General features: G+C 46.2%; 1 protein-coding gene across 1 annotated transcript in view; it reads right to left on the reverse strand.

Annotated features, from left to right (window-relative positions):
• AFF3 (AF4/FMR2 family member 3) overlaps window positions 1–16,432 on the reverse strand; it is a 443,373-nt gene that overhangs the window by 54,212 nt on the left and 372,729 nt on the right. The window contains 1 exon segment of the mRNA XM_015561811.1: window positions 2,428–2,614. Within this exon segment, the coding sequence (XP_015417297.1) occupies window positions 2,428–2,614 (187 nt within the window).

The following is a 16,432-nucleotide window of genomic DNA, read 5'->3' on the forward strand; positions in this document are numbered from 1 at the left end:
GTTTTTCTCACCTGTATTTTTCACCAGTGTTGCCTTTCTGAGATTTGTATATTTGGATGCATGGCCTTCTAATTCATTAACTTCAACTGCTGTGGTACTGATAACAGTTGTATAAATATTTAGTGTTGTATTTGTTGTCCCTTGATGGGCAGCTAGGTTGTTTACTAATTTTCCCTATTCAAAGTGTTGCAGGCGGGGGGGGGGTGTCAATTGGGGAAAAAGGAGATAGAGGTAAAACTTTAAACAACAAAAAAATTTTTTTAAAAAAAGTGCCTAAGAACTGCACTTCTCCTAGGCTGGGCTTTGGACTCACTCATGAGAATGAGACTCAACTGCTCATGGGCTTAAGCTTCAAAGTCACAGAAAAGAGCCTGGACAGGAGTCATCACAGACACTAACGCTTTTTACCCACTCCACTGCCCCCTTGGCTCCTGTACTGTCCTGGAACCCAGTTATTTCTTATAGCTAATACTCTTCTGGAGTTTCTCAACAAATTATAGCATAACTTTGGCTTTGAAGAAGCCTGTCTAAACTCCTTTACTTTATTGAACTCCTGTATTTTTTTTGTTTCATATTATTGCCATTATCAGCCCAGCTCTGATAAGGCAGGGACATGTCAGATAATTGCTGTATCCCAGAGCCAAGCACCAGGTCTGGGGCGCATGCTTGATAAGTATTAGTTGAATGAATACGGAATGAGTGAATGAACAAAATTATAAAGAAGGAATAATAATTTAGTTTTGGGAAAAAGTCAGCGTTATATCAACCTGTGGCTTTTATAGGTTAACTAGAAGCCCGGTGCACGAAATTCGTGCCCTGGAGCGGGGGGGCATGTCCCTCAGCCCAGCTTGCACCCTCTCCAATGTGGGACCCATCAGGTGATGTTCAACTGCTGGTTTAAACCAGCAGTCAGACATCCCTCTCACAATCCGGGACTGCTAACTCCCAAATGCTCGCTTGTCTGCCTGCTTGATTGCCCCTAACCACTTCTGCCTACCAGTCTGATCGTCCTCTAACCACTCCCCTGCCAGCCTGATCAATGCCTAACTGCTCCCCTGCTGGCCTGGTCACCCCCAACTGCCCTCCACTGCCGGCCTGATTGCCCCCAACTGCCCTCCCCTGCCAGCCATCTTGTGGTGGCCATCTTGTGACCATGTGGGGACAGCCATTTTGGGCGAGGGTGTGATGGTCAATTTGCATATTACCTCTTTATTATATAGGATGTTGCTAAGAGCCTTCCTTTATATGGAGGCCGGGCATGCGGGGAGGAGGTAAGCCTCATGGAGAGGGGAGGGAAGAGCAGGAGAGATGGTTTATTTAAGGGTGCATGACAAGTGCTCAGAGCAGAGCAGGAAGGTACTGGAAGAAATGAGGAGTGTGGGGAGTATATTCCCCAGGTTTCTCAGTGCTGCTGGAGGGGGAGACCCTGAGGGACTTGAAGAGCCACTCTCCGGACTGCAGGTAAGGCCACAGCTGCTCTCCAGTGTCCTCAGGCACAGGCACAGGGCTGGGCACAGAGTGCCCCGAGGGCTCCCTCTCACTCCCTCGGTTTACATAAGTGGCGTTGATTTCATTCCAGAGCCCATTTAGAAATGTGGGCCCCAAAGTGACACAGTGGGTTGTTAGGTGAAAAATTAAATCCTACCATCCAAGGTAACATCAAACGTTTATACATGCAAGAGGAAACTATTTTACTCCTTCTTTAGAAATGAAAGTCTACCGTACAGAGCCACGGACTTGAGAAATTTGCCCTCAACCCTCTCCCAAGAACCTCCATGCCCTGAAAGACTGTTTAATATTTCCCTTTCCCCTTTAAAGTCGAAATAGCAATGTTTTTATTGGCACCTTATAAAGTTTTTATATGAGGCATCTAAATCTGCCACAGATACTCATTATAGCTAGAAAAGGTTTCATTATTATTTGTAGGTTGATGCTAATTTTTTAAAATATTTTCACAAAGAAAGTCTTATTAATACTTACAGCTTGTGTTCTTCTAATCTGTGACAAACTGCAAACAGGTAAGGTCTTACCATGTCTAATCCCTACAACGCCTTTCCCTGAGTCACAGGTGGCCTCGCTTCCCACTCAATAACTGGCCCTGGCTGCTTACCGCCCTGCTGACCCTTAGGGAGACCTGATCCACTCCAGCCAGCGATATTTCCAGCATATTTGGGAATTTCTGGCCATGAAGATAGAGATTTTTGGAGACGAAAGATGCAACTTCTGTGCTTCCAAGGAAGCTCTGTAATTATGAGAACTGCGAGGAGGGGGCAGAGCAGGGAAAATGATGAGCCCAAACCAACCTGACAGGCTGCCAAGGGGCGGTGGCCTTAGGGGTTGTGGCTGTCACAGCACGAAGGTGGGGGGCTGTGAGGCCCCGGGTCCAGGACTGACGGAGGCCCAGGGCTTGGGCCGTGCAGGTCTTACCTCGGGGCTGGAGTAGTGGGCGGGCTTGCTGCCCTCGCTCTCGCTGGAGCTGCTCTCGCTCTCGGAGTCGGATCCCGAGCTGCTCTCCGAGTCGCTGGACGAACTGCTGCCGCTGCTGCTGCTGCCGCTGCTGCTGCCCTTGCTGGAGGGCACCGAGGCTCTGCAGCCGGCCTGCTGGACCCCGGCGCTGCCAGCCCACGGCCGGGGGGAAAGGGAAGGAAAGGCAAGTGAGCCAACACGCAGCACCACCGCGCAGCTGCCACTCCACCGAAGGAGCGAGAAGGCGCAGGCGGCACCTTTGTCCACCATCACTTGGCGCTCGAAGAGCAACCGTCAAGGTCACATCCTGCCCGTGAAGTGGTTACATACATGTCGATAAAATTGGGAGTGAGGGCTGGTGCCCTGGGGTTGTCGGGGCCACTCGGAGGGGAAGGCGGTGTGGTTCCGCACGGCTTTCTGTCCTGCCGCGGTTCCTGGGAACGCCTTTTCCAGGGCACCCCCAAACACAACCATCTACTAAGAGGCAAGGAAATCCAAAATGCTTGGAATATTTTGTGCAATTGAAAGTGTCTGTTTGCTTTATTTTAGGACGTGGGCTGTGAGGAAGGGAAGTGTTCTGCTCTGTCCTTCCCTGGCCTTCTGGAAGGTTCCGTAGACCGCGGCCCGGCGGTTACATAACCCTGCGCCCCACCTCTTCCCGCCCTCAGACTCGAGCGCTGTCGTCTTCCCAGGACCTGGCTTGCTGAGTAAACAGTCATTTTCCTCTGAGACCTTCACTGAAGGACTGGAGATCCATCACTTACATGGCTTTATATATTCCAGACCCCAGGAGAGCGGCTGCCTTAGAGCAATAACATTTCAAAGCATACTTCATGTTCACATTTCATGCTGAAATTCCCCAGCAAGTTATGTATGCAAATTATATATTCAGACAGAATAGGAAAAATGGACATTTTCTAATGGTAATGAATTCACCACAAAAATTCAAGTAACACACAGCCACCCAAAAAGTGTTTGAGGCAAGAATAAAGTTTTTGGTACTCCCATAATATTCAACATTTTCGAAGTCTGTATTAATTAAAACACATCTAAATCTGTTCTTTTGAGGTCGAAAGCTAAACCCAGAAAGGCAGTGACCACGCTCTCATGTGACGGCAACCAATACCTGCTTGCCCCTTCCCACTGTGACCACGGACCATGAGCACAGGCTGGGCGCCAGGGCTTGGCAAGGGCTGCTAGGGTCTCAGTGCAGTTCAGTCTGGACAAGGTGAGGGACCATTTTCACCGGCCCCTTCCCCTCTGACAAATGCCCTGCCTGGGACGGAATCGCATGAATCCTCAGTGTGGGGCGTGGGGGTGGGGTGAAGGGGTTATTACTCATTGGAACCCGCTTCCAGAAGCATGACAAGACAAACACCGTCTTGCAGGATAGACCTGAAAATAAAAGCAATTTGTGAACTGCAGGCCAAGGAAAGAGCGCGCTGGAACATAACCTTGCCTAGAGGTTTTCCTTTCTCCCACAGTGTCACGGCCCACACCCACGGCTGGCAAACCCTTCAACACCAGGCGGCAGGGATTTCTTGTGCAGCCTCTCGCTTGCGTCTGGTGCTGAGCGAGAAGCCCTGGCTCTTTAGAAGGGAGGTGAGTGATCAAAGGCTGCAAAATGGCTTTCTTCCCTATGAACGAAAACCCATCTTTCCTGCTGGCGGAGCTGAGATGGCTCCTATCAATAAAGTCATTACAAAGGAGATTATCAGTCTCTGACACAACACGAACACCTGAGATCCACGTTAATCGTTAGTCAGGGGGCCCCCAAACCACCGGGGTGGGGAAACTCCCAAACACAAACCGACACCCCCCACTAATAAAGCCAAACCAAACCCAAAAAGCCCCAAAGCGAAGCCACACATGGCGGAGGGAAGAGATAGTGTCCCGCCCCACTCTGGATGCCCTTTTCTGCAGACTGGGAAACTGAGATGAATGAGGAGCACGTTGGGTGGTTTCATGTGATGGCCAAGGGCTTGGATCCCGGACGAGTACGTCCTACCTGCTCCAGTTCCCACAACAAAGAGCATGTGATGCGGGCTGGTGTGTGGAGTCCCGGGGGCTTGCACCACAACGCGACTTCTTAATTTCTGGGAACTGTCCACTGAGCGGCCCATGCCACCCCCTCTGCGAGGCTGCCCTGCAGGATGAGACCGCAGCCCAATGAGACAGAGCCTCTGGTCCCTCAGGACGGCGGTCAGCCTTACGTGTTCACGTTTTCCTTCCTCAGATTGGGAATTCCCTGACAAGGGCAGTTTTACTGCATAACGATTGTTTGTTTTTAAAACAGTGGGAGAGCCAAGAATTTTAGGTCTCTCTTCATGCTTTGCTCCATGGGCTGAGGCTCATGTGGCTGTGGGTCAGGACAGGAGATATTTGTGGTTCAGGGTCCGAGCAGAGAGTGTGTCGCCAGGAAGAATCATGTTAAGGGTGGGAGCCTGGAGAGTTCTGTGCCCCGATCTGGGACCAAGGAACTGCCCGCATCCACCTGGGGACAGCTGGCCGGGCTGACCGCAGCGGCACCGCTCCCGCCTCAGCACACGGCGCTGCTGCGGAGGGAGGTGGCAGTAAAGACCAGGAGCCGGATGCGGTCCCCACTGCAGACGAGGACTTATAAAAGGGCTCTTTGGAGACACGGAATGAAGAAGATGGGAGAAGACGTATTGGAAAGACTTCCCGAAGGAAGACGGGGCTGTATACAGTTAACGTTTTAGTGTGACAACAGGTCTCATGCTTTTGTACCGGAGATACTAAAAAATTAATTTAAACATTTAACTTTTTCCTGAAACAATAGCATAGAATAGTTAACATGATGACACGGTCTTGGTCCCTTTGCCATACCAGGAACATGGTGCGGCTGAGTCTGCAGACACGAAAACATTGATGAGGTCATGGAATAAATCTGTCGCCCAGCTTGGCATCATACCTGGGACACAGTAGGTGCTCACATGTGATCACTGAGTAAAAAAATCAATAGAAAAAAATCCATCATTGGTTTAATGAGGGTTTTTTTAAAAAGCATTTAACCTTTCAAAAAGGTTACAATTTCTCTTTTCCAATAGAAGAATATTTAAGGGGATTTCAGCACCTCTGTGCTCTCCCAATTTTAACACTTTTTCCTTTCAGTGACTATTTCTTTAAATGTACTCTAAATTTCATATGCTATGATTTAGCCCAGTTCTCTCTCGGGTGGTTATTTAATTTTTGTATTTAATTTTGTGGAACGTCTTGCTGGTTTTGTTCGTGGTCAGGACCCAATGCCCCCTGGAGAGTCCTGGCTTTATTCTAATGACCGGCTTGCTGTGCCCCTTCCTTTGGCTGCAGTGACACATCCCTGCAGAAGCTGGCCTGGGCCAAGTCTGAACGCAGACAGTAACAGAAAAGATCCGGAACCCAAGCGACAAATCCCGTTCTCGCAGTCCAGGGTGTCCTACCTGCCAAGGGTAGTGTGGGGCCTGGATAAGTACCCACGGCATCCACATGCTTTCAACTAACAAGCGCCGGGGGCAGGCCCCCTGCCGGCCAGCACTGTGGGCGCCCAGGGCCCTGGCCGAATGATACGACAGAGAAGGGCGGTGCCCCTTTTCACTCAGCACTCAGTGTGAATCAACCAATGCATGATTTCCAAACTGTCATCAGTCCCCTGGCAACAGGATCCTTATAGAAAGCACCTTTACTAGTATTGCTATTACTTGATCTAAAACTATAACCAATGATGAGACATGAAAATGGTAAAAGCTGGCGCAAGGGGGTTCGGACCGCTGGAGTTATCTTCCAAAAGACAACACTGACAGGACCGTGGACTGATGTATTTTTGTTGGTTCTGCATTATCGCCAGGAACAGCTCTGCTAACACATGGCTTCCCGGTTTCGGCACTTCTATCACTTTGACAGTGTGTGTCAGTTTCTGGCTGCGTGCCTTTGCCGCGCCGTCTCCGCCAGAAGGAAGCCCTTTCTCCTCCGCTTGCCCTGCAGGCCCTCTCAGGGCCGAGCTGCAAGGTCCCTGTTCTGCACAGGTTTCCCGATCCCCAGGCATGGCAGCTGTTCCCTCGCCCGATCCCTGAAGCACACCGCGCATTTCTCTGCTATTATCCTTGTATCCCCAACGCTGGCAGAGGGTCTGACACAAATAGATTCTCAACTAATGTTGATTGACTTAATAAAATAACGACTCCTGACACAGTGTGTAAAACTGATTCCCAATACAATGTATTTTGTTAGACTACGAAGTAGCCCAGGAGATGTTGGCATATATGTATTTTCTCTGTTGCTCTGGGGCTGCGTAGGATTTCATAAAACTGGTATCTTTAGAAAGCTACCATCTGTATTATTGGTTACAAATAGAAAACCTACAGAGGCAAGGCGAGTAGCATAAGTGACTAATTGTACAAATGTAAGGAAAACAAATGTGTAACCTGTGATGCTAAATGACAGACCCGTGGCTCCCTCGTGGGCAAGGTGTCGACCTGGAGCCCAGACAGCTCCTCAGGCCAGCCTCACTCTGCCAGGTGGAAATGGGAGCCCGGTGTTACCAAATCCTTTGATTTTCCAGAGAAAGCCCAAATCCCAAGGTTTATTTCAAGTCTCCTGATTTTAAAATGCTAGCACCTAATTCGAAAAGTTCTGACAATGAAAAGTTCCATTGTATGTCAGCAGTGAGACGCATCTGTGGTCAGTGGAGGCCTGTGAGCGCCAGTCGGAGACCCTGCCCCATGTCCTGTTATCACACATTTTGAAGGCCTCAGACGGTTCCTCGTAAAAGAATGAACAAAAAAGACCACGGCTAGGAGTTTTACTCTCTCAGGATTTAGGTGAGCAGGGCCAACAAGAGGCTAAACAGATACAATGGCTCTCTCAGTCCACTTACCTCAAAGTTTTTAAGATTTTGAAATAATGACTGATTCACCAGAAGTTGCAAAAATAGTAGGGATGTCTCATGTACCCCTCACTCAGTGTCTCTCATGGCCTCATCTCATATAATTACAGAACAATGCCACCACCAGAAAACTGACAATGGAACAGTGTGCGTATGGTTCTATGACATTTCATCACGTGTAGACTCACGTAGCTACCCCCACAATTAAAACATAGAACTGTCCCGTCATACAGGAGCTCCTCATGCTAATCCTCCAGAGTCAAACCCACCTCTCAGCCCCACCCACCCCTCACCCCTGGCAACGACGCATCTGTTTTCCATTTCTAAATTTTTTTTTCATTTTAAGGATGTTAAATAAAAGGTATCAGATAGTGTGCATTATTTTTAAATGAGATTTATTGAGATATAATTTAAATATCTGTATTTAAAGGATGTATTATATATATATACAAAATATATATATCCTTTTGAGATGGGCTTTTTTTTTTGGTCAGCATAATGCTGAAATCCCTTCCAGGTATTGAGTATATCAATAGTTTGCTATGTTTTATTGATTCCATGGTATGTATGTTTAACCATTCAATCAGGAACATTTTGGCTGTTTCCAGTTTTTGGCTATTACAAATGAGTCTGCTATCTGTGTATAGGTTTTTGTGTGAATGTATCTGTTCATTTTTCTGGGACAAATGCCAAGGAGTGTAATTGCTGGGTTGCATGATAATTGTATGTGTAGGTTTTAAAGAAACTGTTTTATTAGTTTTGGGCTCTATTGCTTGGTAGTTACACATTTAAGAACACTATATCTTTTTGCTGACTTGACTCTTACCCGTATGTAATGTCCCACTATATCCCTGGTACTTTTCTGTGCGCTGAAGTCCACTTTATCTGATAGTAACATAGCCATTTTTGGCTTTCTTTTGATTAATGTTTTAATGGTATATATTTTCCATCCTTTTACTTTCAACCTACTTGTATTGTTATATTTAAATTGAGTTATATTTATTTATCCTCTCTTTTAATTGGTGAATTTAGGCCTTTAACATTTAATATAATTATTGATATGGTTAGAGCTTAAATTTGCCATTTTACTTTTGTTTTCTGTTTAATCCTTCTATTTTCTTTTTTCCTGCCTTCCTGTCCCTTAAAATTTGTTTTAGAATTATCTATATATTTAAATTCAATTTACTGAAAGTAAAAACAAAAGTTAACCCATTCCTGGCCCCCTTCTCCAGCCTCTGGCAACCACTGAGATATAATTATAAGTAAATAAAAGTAGAATTACATTTTGATTTATTTACAGTGTTTTTTAAATTTGTCTCTTTGTACAGAGTCTTAAATCATTTTTCTAGATGCTACAATATATATATAACTTATCCCAATCTACTGGTATTATCATTGACCAGTTTAGGTGAAAGGTAGAAACCTTGCCTCCTTAATAGTCTTGAGTATTTCTTCTATTTACAGAGAGAACCACATCAAACCATTTTTCAAATTATCTTTTGACTATCAAACACAATTGGAAAACACAAGAAGGGAAGGAAAATTTATTATATTTACCCTATTTTTACTCTTTCTGTTTTTCTTCTTTCCTTCTTGATATCATTTTGTTTTATCAAGATTCCTTCTTTTAACATTGTCCTTTCTGTTTCAAGAACTTTCTTTCGCCATTCTTTTTGGCAAATGCTTTTAGGTTTTTTGTTTTTCAATCTCAGAATGTCTTCATTTGTCCTTCATTCCTGAAGGAAATTTTCAATGGAGATAGGATTTTAGATTGAAAATTATTTTCTTTCAACAGTTGAAAAATTACTTAGCTACTTCCTTCTGGCTTGTATGGTTTCTGAAGCAGTGCTATTCGAATCGTTTTCATTGTTTACTGCTACAGGTAAGGTGGTGTTTATTCCTGTTTTCAAGATATTTTTCTTTTGTCTTTTATTTTCAGAAGTTTGTATTTTAGTTTCAGATATATCTTGGCATGGGGTTTGCTCTGTTAGGGGTTTGCTCAGCTTTCCCAAACAGATGTGTAGGTTTCTATGTCTTCTGCAAAACTTGGAAACTTACATTATTACTTTAACTGCTTTTTGAATAATTTTTCAGCCTCACACTTTTTCTCCTCCCACTCTGGTTCTCTGATGACACAAGCAGATCATCTGTTACAGACATATAGGTCTATGTAAGAGGCTCTGTCCTTTCTCTTTTCTTCTCTTTTTCTCTTTAGTTTTTCTCTGTTGTTCATGTTGGTGATTTCTCTTGTTCCATCTTCAGGTTCACAGAACCTCTCCCCTGTTCTCTTCATCCTACTGTTGAGCTCATTCATTGAAATTTAAAATTTCAGTGGAAGGAAGTCAGGCTCCCCACTTGGCCTTTGCTGAGGAGGAGGAGAGTGGGGTCACTTCTTTTCCTTTCCAGGGTGTTTGGCTGGAATAGAGCAATTGCTGTCTAAATGTTTCCTTCTTGCTAGGATACCCACTTCCTGGTCCTTTGACTAGACAGAACTGGCTTCCCGGGTATTTAAAAAAAGCTGTGCCTATTGGCATTTCCAAGTTGCTGGCTTCTCCAGCATTCCCTCTGAGCCATGTGAGACAAAAGGAAGCCCAGGGAGCTCGCCGCCGTGTCTTTCCTGAGGACCCCGAGGTCCGAGCTGATCTGCCTGCTCCTAACCTTTGTCTCATGTTTGTTTTAAATGTGACGTCTAGGAATCTTCCTATGCTTAGCAGGAGGGACAGGGAAAACCACACCAGTATCTTGACATTTATCAGTGGGAGGAACCTTTTCTCTTAATACTTCCAATCTCCAAGCTGATCAATGAAACAGCCATGCAGGTCTCTGCTACAGTGCTTACCCATTTTAGCATAGAGTCAATGTAGGCATTCATTCACTTAGTGAGAACCACTCCTTGTGGAGATGAAGCTCAGATTTTATAAGTATGTGTTCAAAGCCAGAAAGAACATGCCACTAACAATGCATATAGGTAGCCTTGTGAGAAAAATGGCTCATGAAACGAGCCTATAAAAATGTTAAGGGTGAAAAGGTGAGTACTGTAAAAGTTACGTTCAGAGGAAATGGCATGGGAGTCAGGGGTGGTATCGGGGTGACATTTGTTAAGAATCCACTTGTGCCAGGTACATCAGAGCGACAGCACGTGTGTGTGCTGCGTGTGCTTGGGAGGAGGGAGCTGACAGACACTCGGCCACACACAGACACTGCAACAGTCAGCTGCTCTGGGCTTCTCCGAGGGAAAAAGTGTGACCATCACACACACTACAGAATCATAAAAAGTAGATGAAATCGGCTGTGAGAGCTACAAAGCAAGTTAAAGCACTACCTGTTGACAGTGCAAAAACTGCACACTTTTCATGAATCTAGAAAAATCCAAGAAAAGCTCTATAAATAAGTCAGAATAGAGCACCCAGTACCCATAGGGAAGGAAACAGTCATATTCCAACACAAAATAGTGACTCAGGACAATGGACAATACCTCCCTCCAGCCGCTACCTGCTCAGGATCATTTTATTACTTTATGCCTTTGTTGCCCTCTCACAGGGTAAGTATTCTGTTACTTTATGGGTGAGGACAATGAGAGACAAATAAGGGACTAAGCTGAGATTCTACTTTACCATCTATATATATATAAAAGCTTAAGTGATGGTTATGACTGAATGACCTGAACGACTGGTCGACCAGTTGCTATGATGGGCACTGACCACCAGGGGAGAGATGGTCAATGCAGGAGCTGCCCCCTAGTGGTCAGTGTGCTCCTACAGCCAACCTCCCGTGGCCCTTCTTCCCTGCCCGCCCCATAAGCCCCGTTTGGGGGGCCAGCCAGCCAACCTCCCAGGGTCCCTCCCTCTGGCTGGCCAGCCCCCCTGATAGGCCGTGATTGCCAGCCAGGCTGAGGGACCCCACCCGTGCATGAATTTGTGCACTGAGCCTCTAGTATGAAAACAATTAGGGATGTTTAAAACCCTTATTTACGAGGATATATGCTCATATCAGTTGCAATAGGAAAGGATTTGTAAACAATCCCAGATGCCCAACGACAGGGGATTAGTTAAAGAAGTAATGACATGCCTTTACGAGGGAATACTTTTCAGTAGTGTGTAGTCACTATAAACACAGTCGCAGGATACTTCCTATCATGAAAGTCCTCACAGTGCACTGCTGAGGAAATGGGCTTTTCAGTATGCAGACCAGGAACACCTAGGTGTTGATTCTGCTTTTTCCCTGGGGAGGATAGGGTTTTGCTGACTGGATTTTATTTAAGAATCAAAGGGTCCTTTGTGTCTGTAATCTGGCTCTTACATGGGATTATTAAGCACAGAGTTCGTCTAAATCTTCTTGACTAGTTATGTGAGGCCCAAGCATGAAAGGACTGAGGTGTGACACCCTCGAGGGGCACATGGGGATCTGTGCAGGTGCATGGGCACCTGTTCTGTGGGCCGCCTTTGCCACCTAAGTTGAGGACCTTTGACTGTCAAACACAATTTAGAGAACATAAGCGGAGAAGGAACTGACAGGATATATGTGTGTGGTATCCCCCTGATAGTTGTTGGCTACAAAGCAGCATAATCATAATTACAAAATGTGTAAACAGAGGAATAAACCACTAGAAGGATATATACTTAAAGGTTAACTGTGGCTATTTCTGGATGGTAGAATTATGAGGATTAAATAGTTTTAAACTTGCCTATATTTTCCAATTTTTTCACTTTTTCTCCAATAGAACCTACACTATCTCTTCCAAGTATATTTGACTGTGAAAGTTGATTCCGCCAATATAGAACTGAAATGAGCTTGCTGCTGTTTATTTAGGATTTTGGGAGGATCTGTATTTACTGGTGAACTTGACATATATTTATGTTTCCCTATTTTGTATTTTGGGGGCAATTTTTGGCAGGTTTTACATCATGGTGATTTTAGCTTTAAAAATAAATTGGAGAATGTTTTACCTGTTCACAATGTTCTAGAAAAGTTTAAATACAATGAGAATTATGTTCCTTGAAAATTCAGAACTTACAATCAGTAAAACCATCTAGCCCTATAGCCTTTTAGAATGGCAATACTTTGGTATCTTTTACAATTTATTCCTTAGTTAGTATCTATTCTTTCTTTTGTCAATTTACATATGTTCCAAACAAATCTATTTATATTTTCAAATTTATTTATTTCACAAAATTTATATAATATTCTCGATAAATACAAAATCTATCTAGTATATCACTTGCTCTAAACTTTGCTTTCTCTTCCCTTTATTTTATCTGTCAAATGTTTTTCTATTTTATTCTCAAAGAAACAGCTCTTAATATATATTATAATTCCTGCATTTTCTCGCTGTGCTGTCTTCTACATTTTCCATGTTTATTTTACAGTACTTTTACTAACTTCTTGAGTTGAAGGCTAATTTCAGCGATATTTATTCTTTAATAATGAAAGCATCTGGACCATCGTTTTGCTGTTGAGTACATCTATAATTGCAGGTGATCATCCTCATTATGCTGTGTTTTTATTTTCTTGACTTTCTAAACAGATTGTTGTAATAGTTTTAACTTCTCCTTTGATCAAATAGTTATTTAGAAGACTGCTGTTCAATACAAGAGGACATTTAAGAAAGGTAAGTATTTAGGTCCAAAAAAGAAACATGGGGGATGCAGCCTAGCAGATGGTAGACTTTCCGTGGGATGGTGGCTGCAGCCTGAAGGGGAACTCCTAGGGCTCAGTTAAGACAACCTGGTAAAGGTGAGAAGGAAGGGGCAGGCCGCACAGCTCTGTTACTGTGAACTAGGAGGAGCTGGGAATAGGACATGGCCTGGGGAAGGGGTCAAGGCCATAAGGAAGACTTACACAGAACCATGCATACTCCAAAGGTCTCCCAAACCTCCCGGTGACCTTAGGGAACAATAAAAGGCAGCAGAACCTGCCACATTTAGCAGGAGAGACATTCAGTAACATGGAAGGTCTATAAACTTAGACATAAACTATGTCATACTGTTGATGCCATTGGAGCATATGGAATTCTTCCTGTTACAAACAGAAGAATCCAGAGAGCCTCCTGAGGAGCCAATTGGGCCATTTCTATAGTTTTACAGGGAATGAGGAACTGGTGCCCAAATTCTAATTCCATGAAAAGCTTTCAGACACAAGGCTTGACCACCAATTCAGACACCAGAGAGCACAGATGTCACCTCATGGTGCTCTTGTCATTTCCTGGGTTTCCATCCTTTATGAAATCACGTGTCAGAGATGACAATAGCCAAGAATTCTTAACCAGCTGCCTGATGCTCTGCCCCCCTGGCTTAGACTGGTGCCATGCCTTGGGGCACCTGCTGGAACAGCACCACAACATTCTTGAGCTCGAGATTGCCGAGTTTACAGCATTCACACCTGACGAATGACACCTGATAAGGAATATTAATCCTTTGGATTTAGCAGGTTTCCTTTTTAGGACGGAGTGAAGAATGTTCTCTTCTGAATGGACTAAGACAAGAAAAGCTACGGCTTAGGCTCTGGGTCCCATTTGGAGCAAAGTGTTACTGTAGTTGAATGAAGAACCACATGTGACTCAACCAGGGAGAAAAGCATTTCATAAATAAAGGGGAAAAACAGTAACATACAAATATACATTGGTTCCCAAATACTTCTGGGCCTGCTGATAGTTTTTGTCCGTTTCTAAAATAATGTTTTCTTTACGTATTTCTAAACAAGGGCCCATCAGAGAACATCTTCTCTGGACTGAAGGCTCTGAATGGGGTGGAGCCCTCTGGTCCCTTCTGCAGATGGCAGTGTTCTTGGCGGGGGAATGTAAACATCTCCGGAAGCAGAGAACATCTGCACATCTGGTTAGTGTGACGAACAGGGCTTAAGCGGGAGTCATGCTGCGTGAGTGCCCTGGAGGCTGCTGGGCTTGAGCCCGTGTGGGATGCTCTCTGAAAGCCCTCCTCGGCCTGGCCGGGCCACCTCTGCACCACACAGCCAGGTGAGACCACGGCAGGCGCCTTTCCATGCTGTGCCTGGGGACCATTTGCCAAGAAGCAGCTGCCTCTGGTGACACAAACATGCTTCCCTTACAGTCACGTGGGTGGTACCATCAGTGACACAGTTGAAAAGTCATGCTTGGCCAGAGAACCTTAAAGCAGGGAATTCAACGTCCTTCTCTTGACAACTGGGATGGGAGCTGCAATGTGGCAGCGGCTCTGGAGGGCCTGGGCCCAGCTGCCAGAAGCTGCAGGACCCACCAGTGCAACCACTTCCCTGGCGAAGGCCACCTGGTGGGAGTGTGGGGACATGCGGGTGAGAAGCAAGGCCGCTGGCCTCTGTGAGGCTGAGCTGGCTGGCTGTGGGGACAGTGCTGCCGGTGTGGGCGTTCACGCTCCAGCTGCTGAGAGTTGGCCGGCCGCTCAGAAGAAAGACCTCAGCAGTGTTTCGTTTGACCTGCTCATAAGACAGATGCAGCTCTTCTAACTGCCTCAGCATGTTTTGCCCCAACTCTATGCCTTTGGAATTGAGCAGGGAGCCTCCCCTCTCGATTGATTTTCAGCCACCTGGTCTACCACAGGAGGCTGAGATTCTGGCCAATCGTAATTTAATGCTGGCCTGAGCTCCTTTCTCACCCTCCTCAGGAGCAGGGTGCCCAGGGACAGCTTCTAGAGATGAAATCATGTGGGGACATGTGAGACCTACTGCCCCCTGCTGAGTACCATGGTTCAGTGTGACAGTCCTGGGAGAAAGAGGTTCGGCTATAAAGAGCATCTCTTGTACCTTTTGAGTATCTTAAAGGAACAGCCAATTAGAGATCTTGACACTGTGTCCTCGCATATCTGGTTCTTAATTTAATTACCTACATTTCCAGTTCAAGGAGGCTTCACACAGTGTACCCCCCCCCTCCCCGCCCCCCGGCTCTCATGGGAATGCTGTAATCCATGTGGCAATAATACTTTATGGGAGCTCCTCACTGCTTTAAAAAAGTATCAGCTTCCCTGCGATGTCACTTACACAGCACACATTCCACCTGTCTGAAGAGTGTAATTCAATGTGTGTGAGTACACTCACAGGGCTGTGCAACCATCATACAATCTAATTTTAAAATATTTTGGTCCCTCTTTAAAGAAACCCTACACCTGTTAGTAGTCATTCATTCATCATCTCTCCTACCCATGTTCCACTTGCTCCAGTCCTAAGTAACCATTAATCTTTCTATTGCTATAAATTTGCCTATACAGACATTTTATCCTATACAATAAAGAGGCAATATGCAAATTGACCCTTACACCATAATGCCGTCACAAGATGGCGGTGCACACAGCAGGGGCAGGGCCAGCGGCCACTCCGGGTGGCTTCTGCCAGGGTTCCTGCGGCCCCACGGGGTCCTTGTGGCCACTTCACACAACTTCTGCCGGGGTTTCTGTGGCCCTGCAGGGGTGGGGCCCAGCGGCCACTGCACATGGCCCAGAGGTGGGGCATTGGGGCGGCACTCCAGGACTTGGGGCCAACCTGCGATGTGCTGACCATGCGGGGTAGGACTCCAGGACTTGTGGTGGTCCCATGGTGCGGGGGTGGGGGGGAGAAGTCCTGGGTCTCACATGATTTCGCACGACGGGTCACTAGTATATAATAAAAGCCTCGATGGAGCAATGCCCTCACACGATGTCACCACAAGATGGCTGCCCTCATGTCATCACAAGATGGCCACCACAAGATGGCTGGCAGGGGAGGGCAGTTGGGGGTGAACAGGCCAACAGGGGAGGGCCTGCAGGAGAGGGCAGTTAGGAGTGACCAGGCCTGCAGGGGAGGGCAGTTGGGGGCGACCAGGCTGGCAGGGGAGAGTAGTGGGGGATGGGTGAAGAATGTTTTCACACAGGCCAGCAGGGGAGGGCAGCTGGGGAAGCGGTTAGAGGAAAGGGGAGCGGTTAGGGGGTGATCAGGTTGGCAAGCAGAAGCGGTTAGAGGAAATCAGGCAGGCAGGCAGGTGAGAGGTTATGAGCGAGCAGATGTCCGACTGCCTGTGGGATCAGGCCTAAACTGGCAGTCGGACATCCCCCGAGGGGTCCCGGATTGGAGAGGGTACAGGCTGGGCTGAGGGGACACCCCTGT

This window comes from Myotis davidii, unplaced genomic scaffold (assembly GCF_000327345.1).
Source record: "Myotis davidii unplaced genomic scaffold, ASM32734v1 scaffold1011, whole genome shotgun sequence".
NCBI classification, from domain to species: domain Eukaryota; kingdom Metazoa; phylum Chordata; class Mammalia; order Chiroptera; family Vespertilionidae; genus Myotis; species Myotis davidii.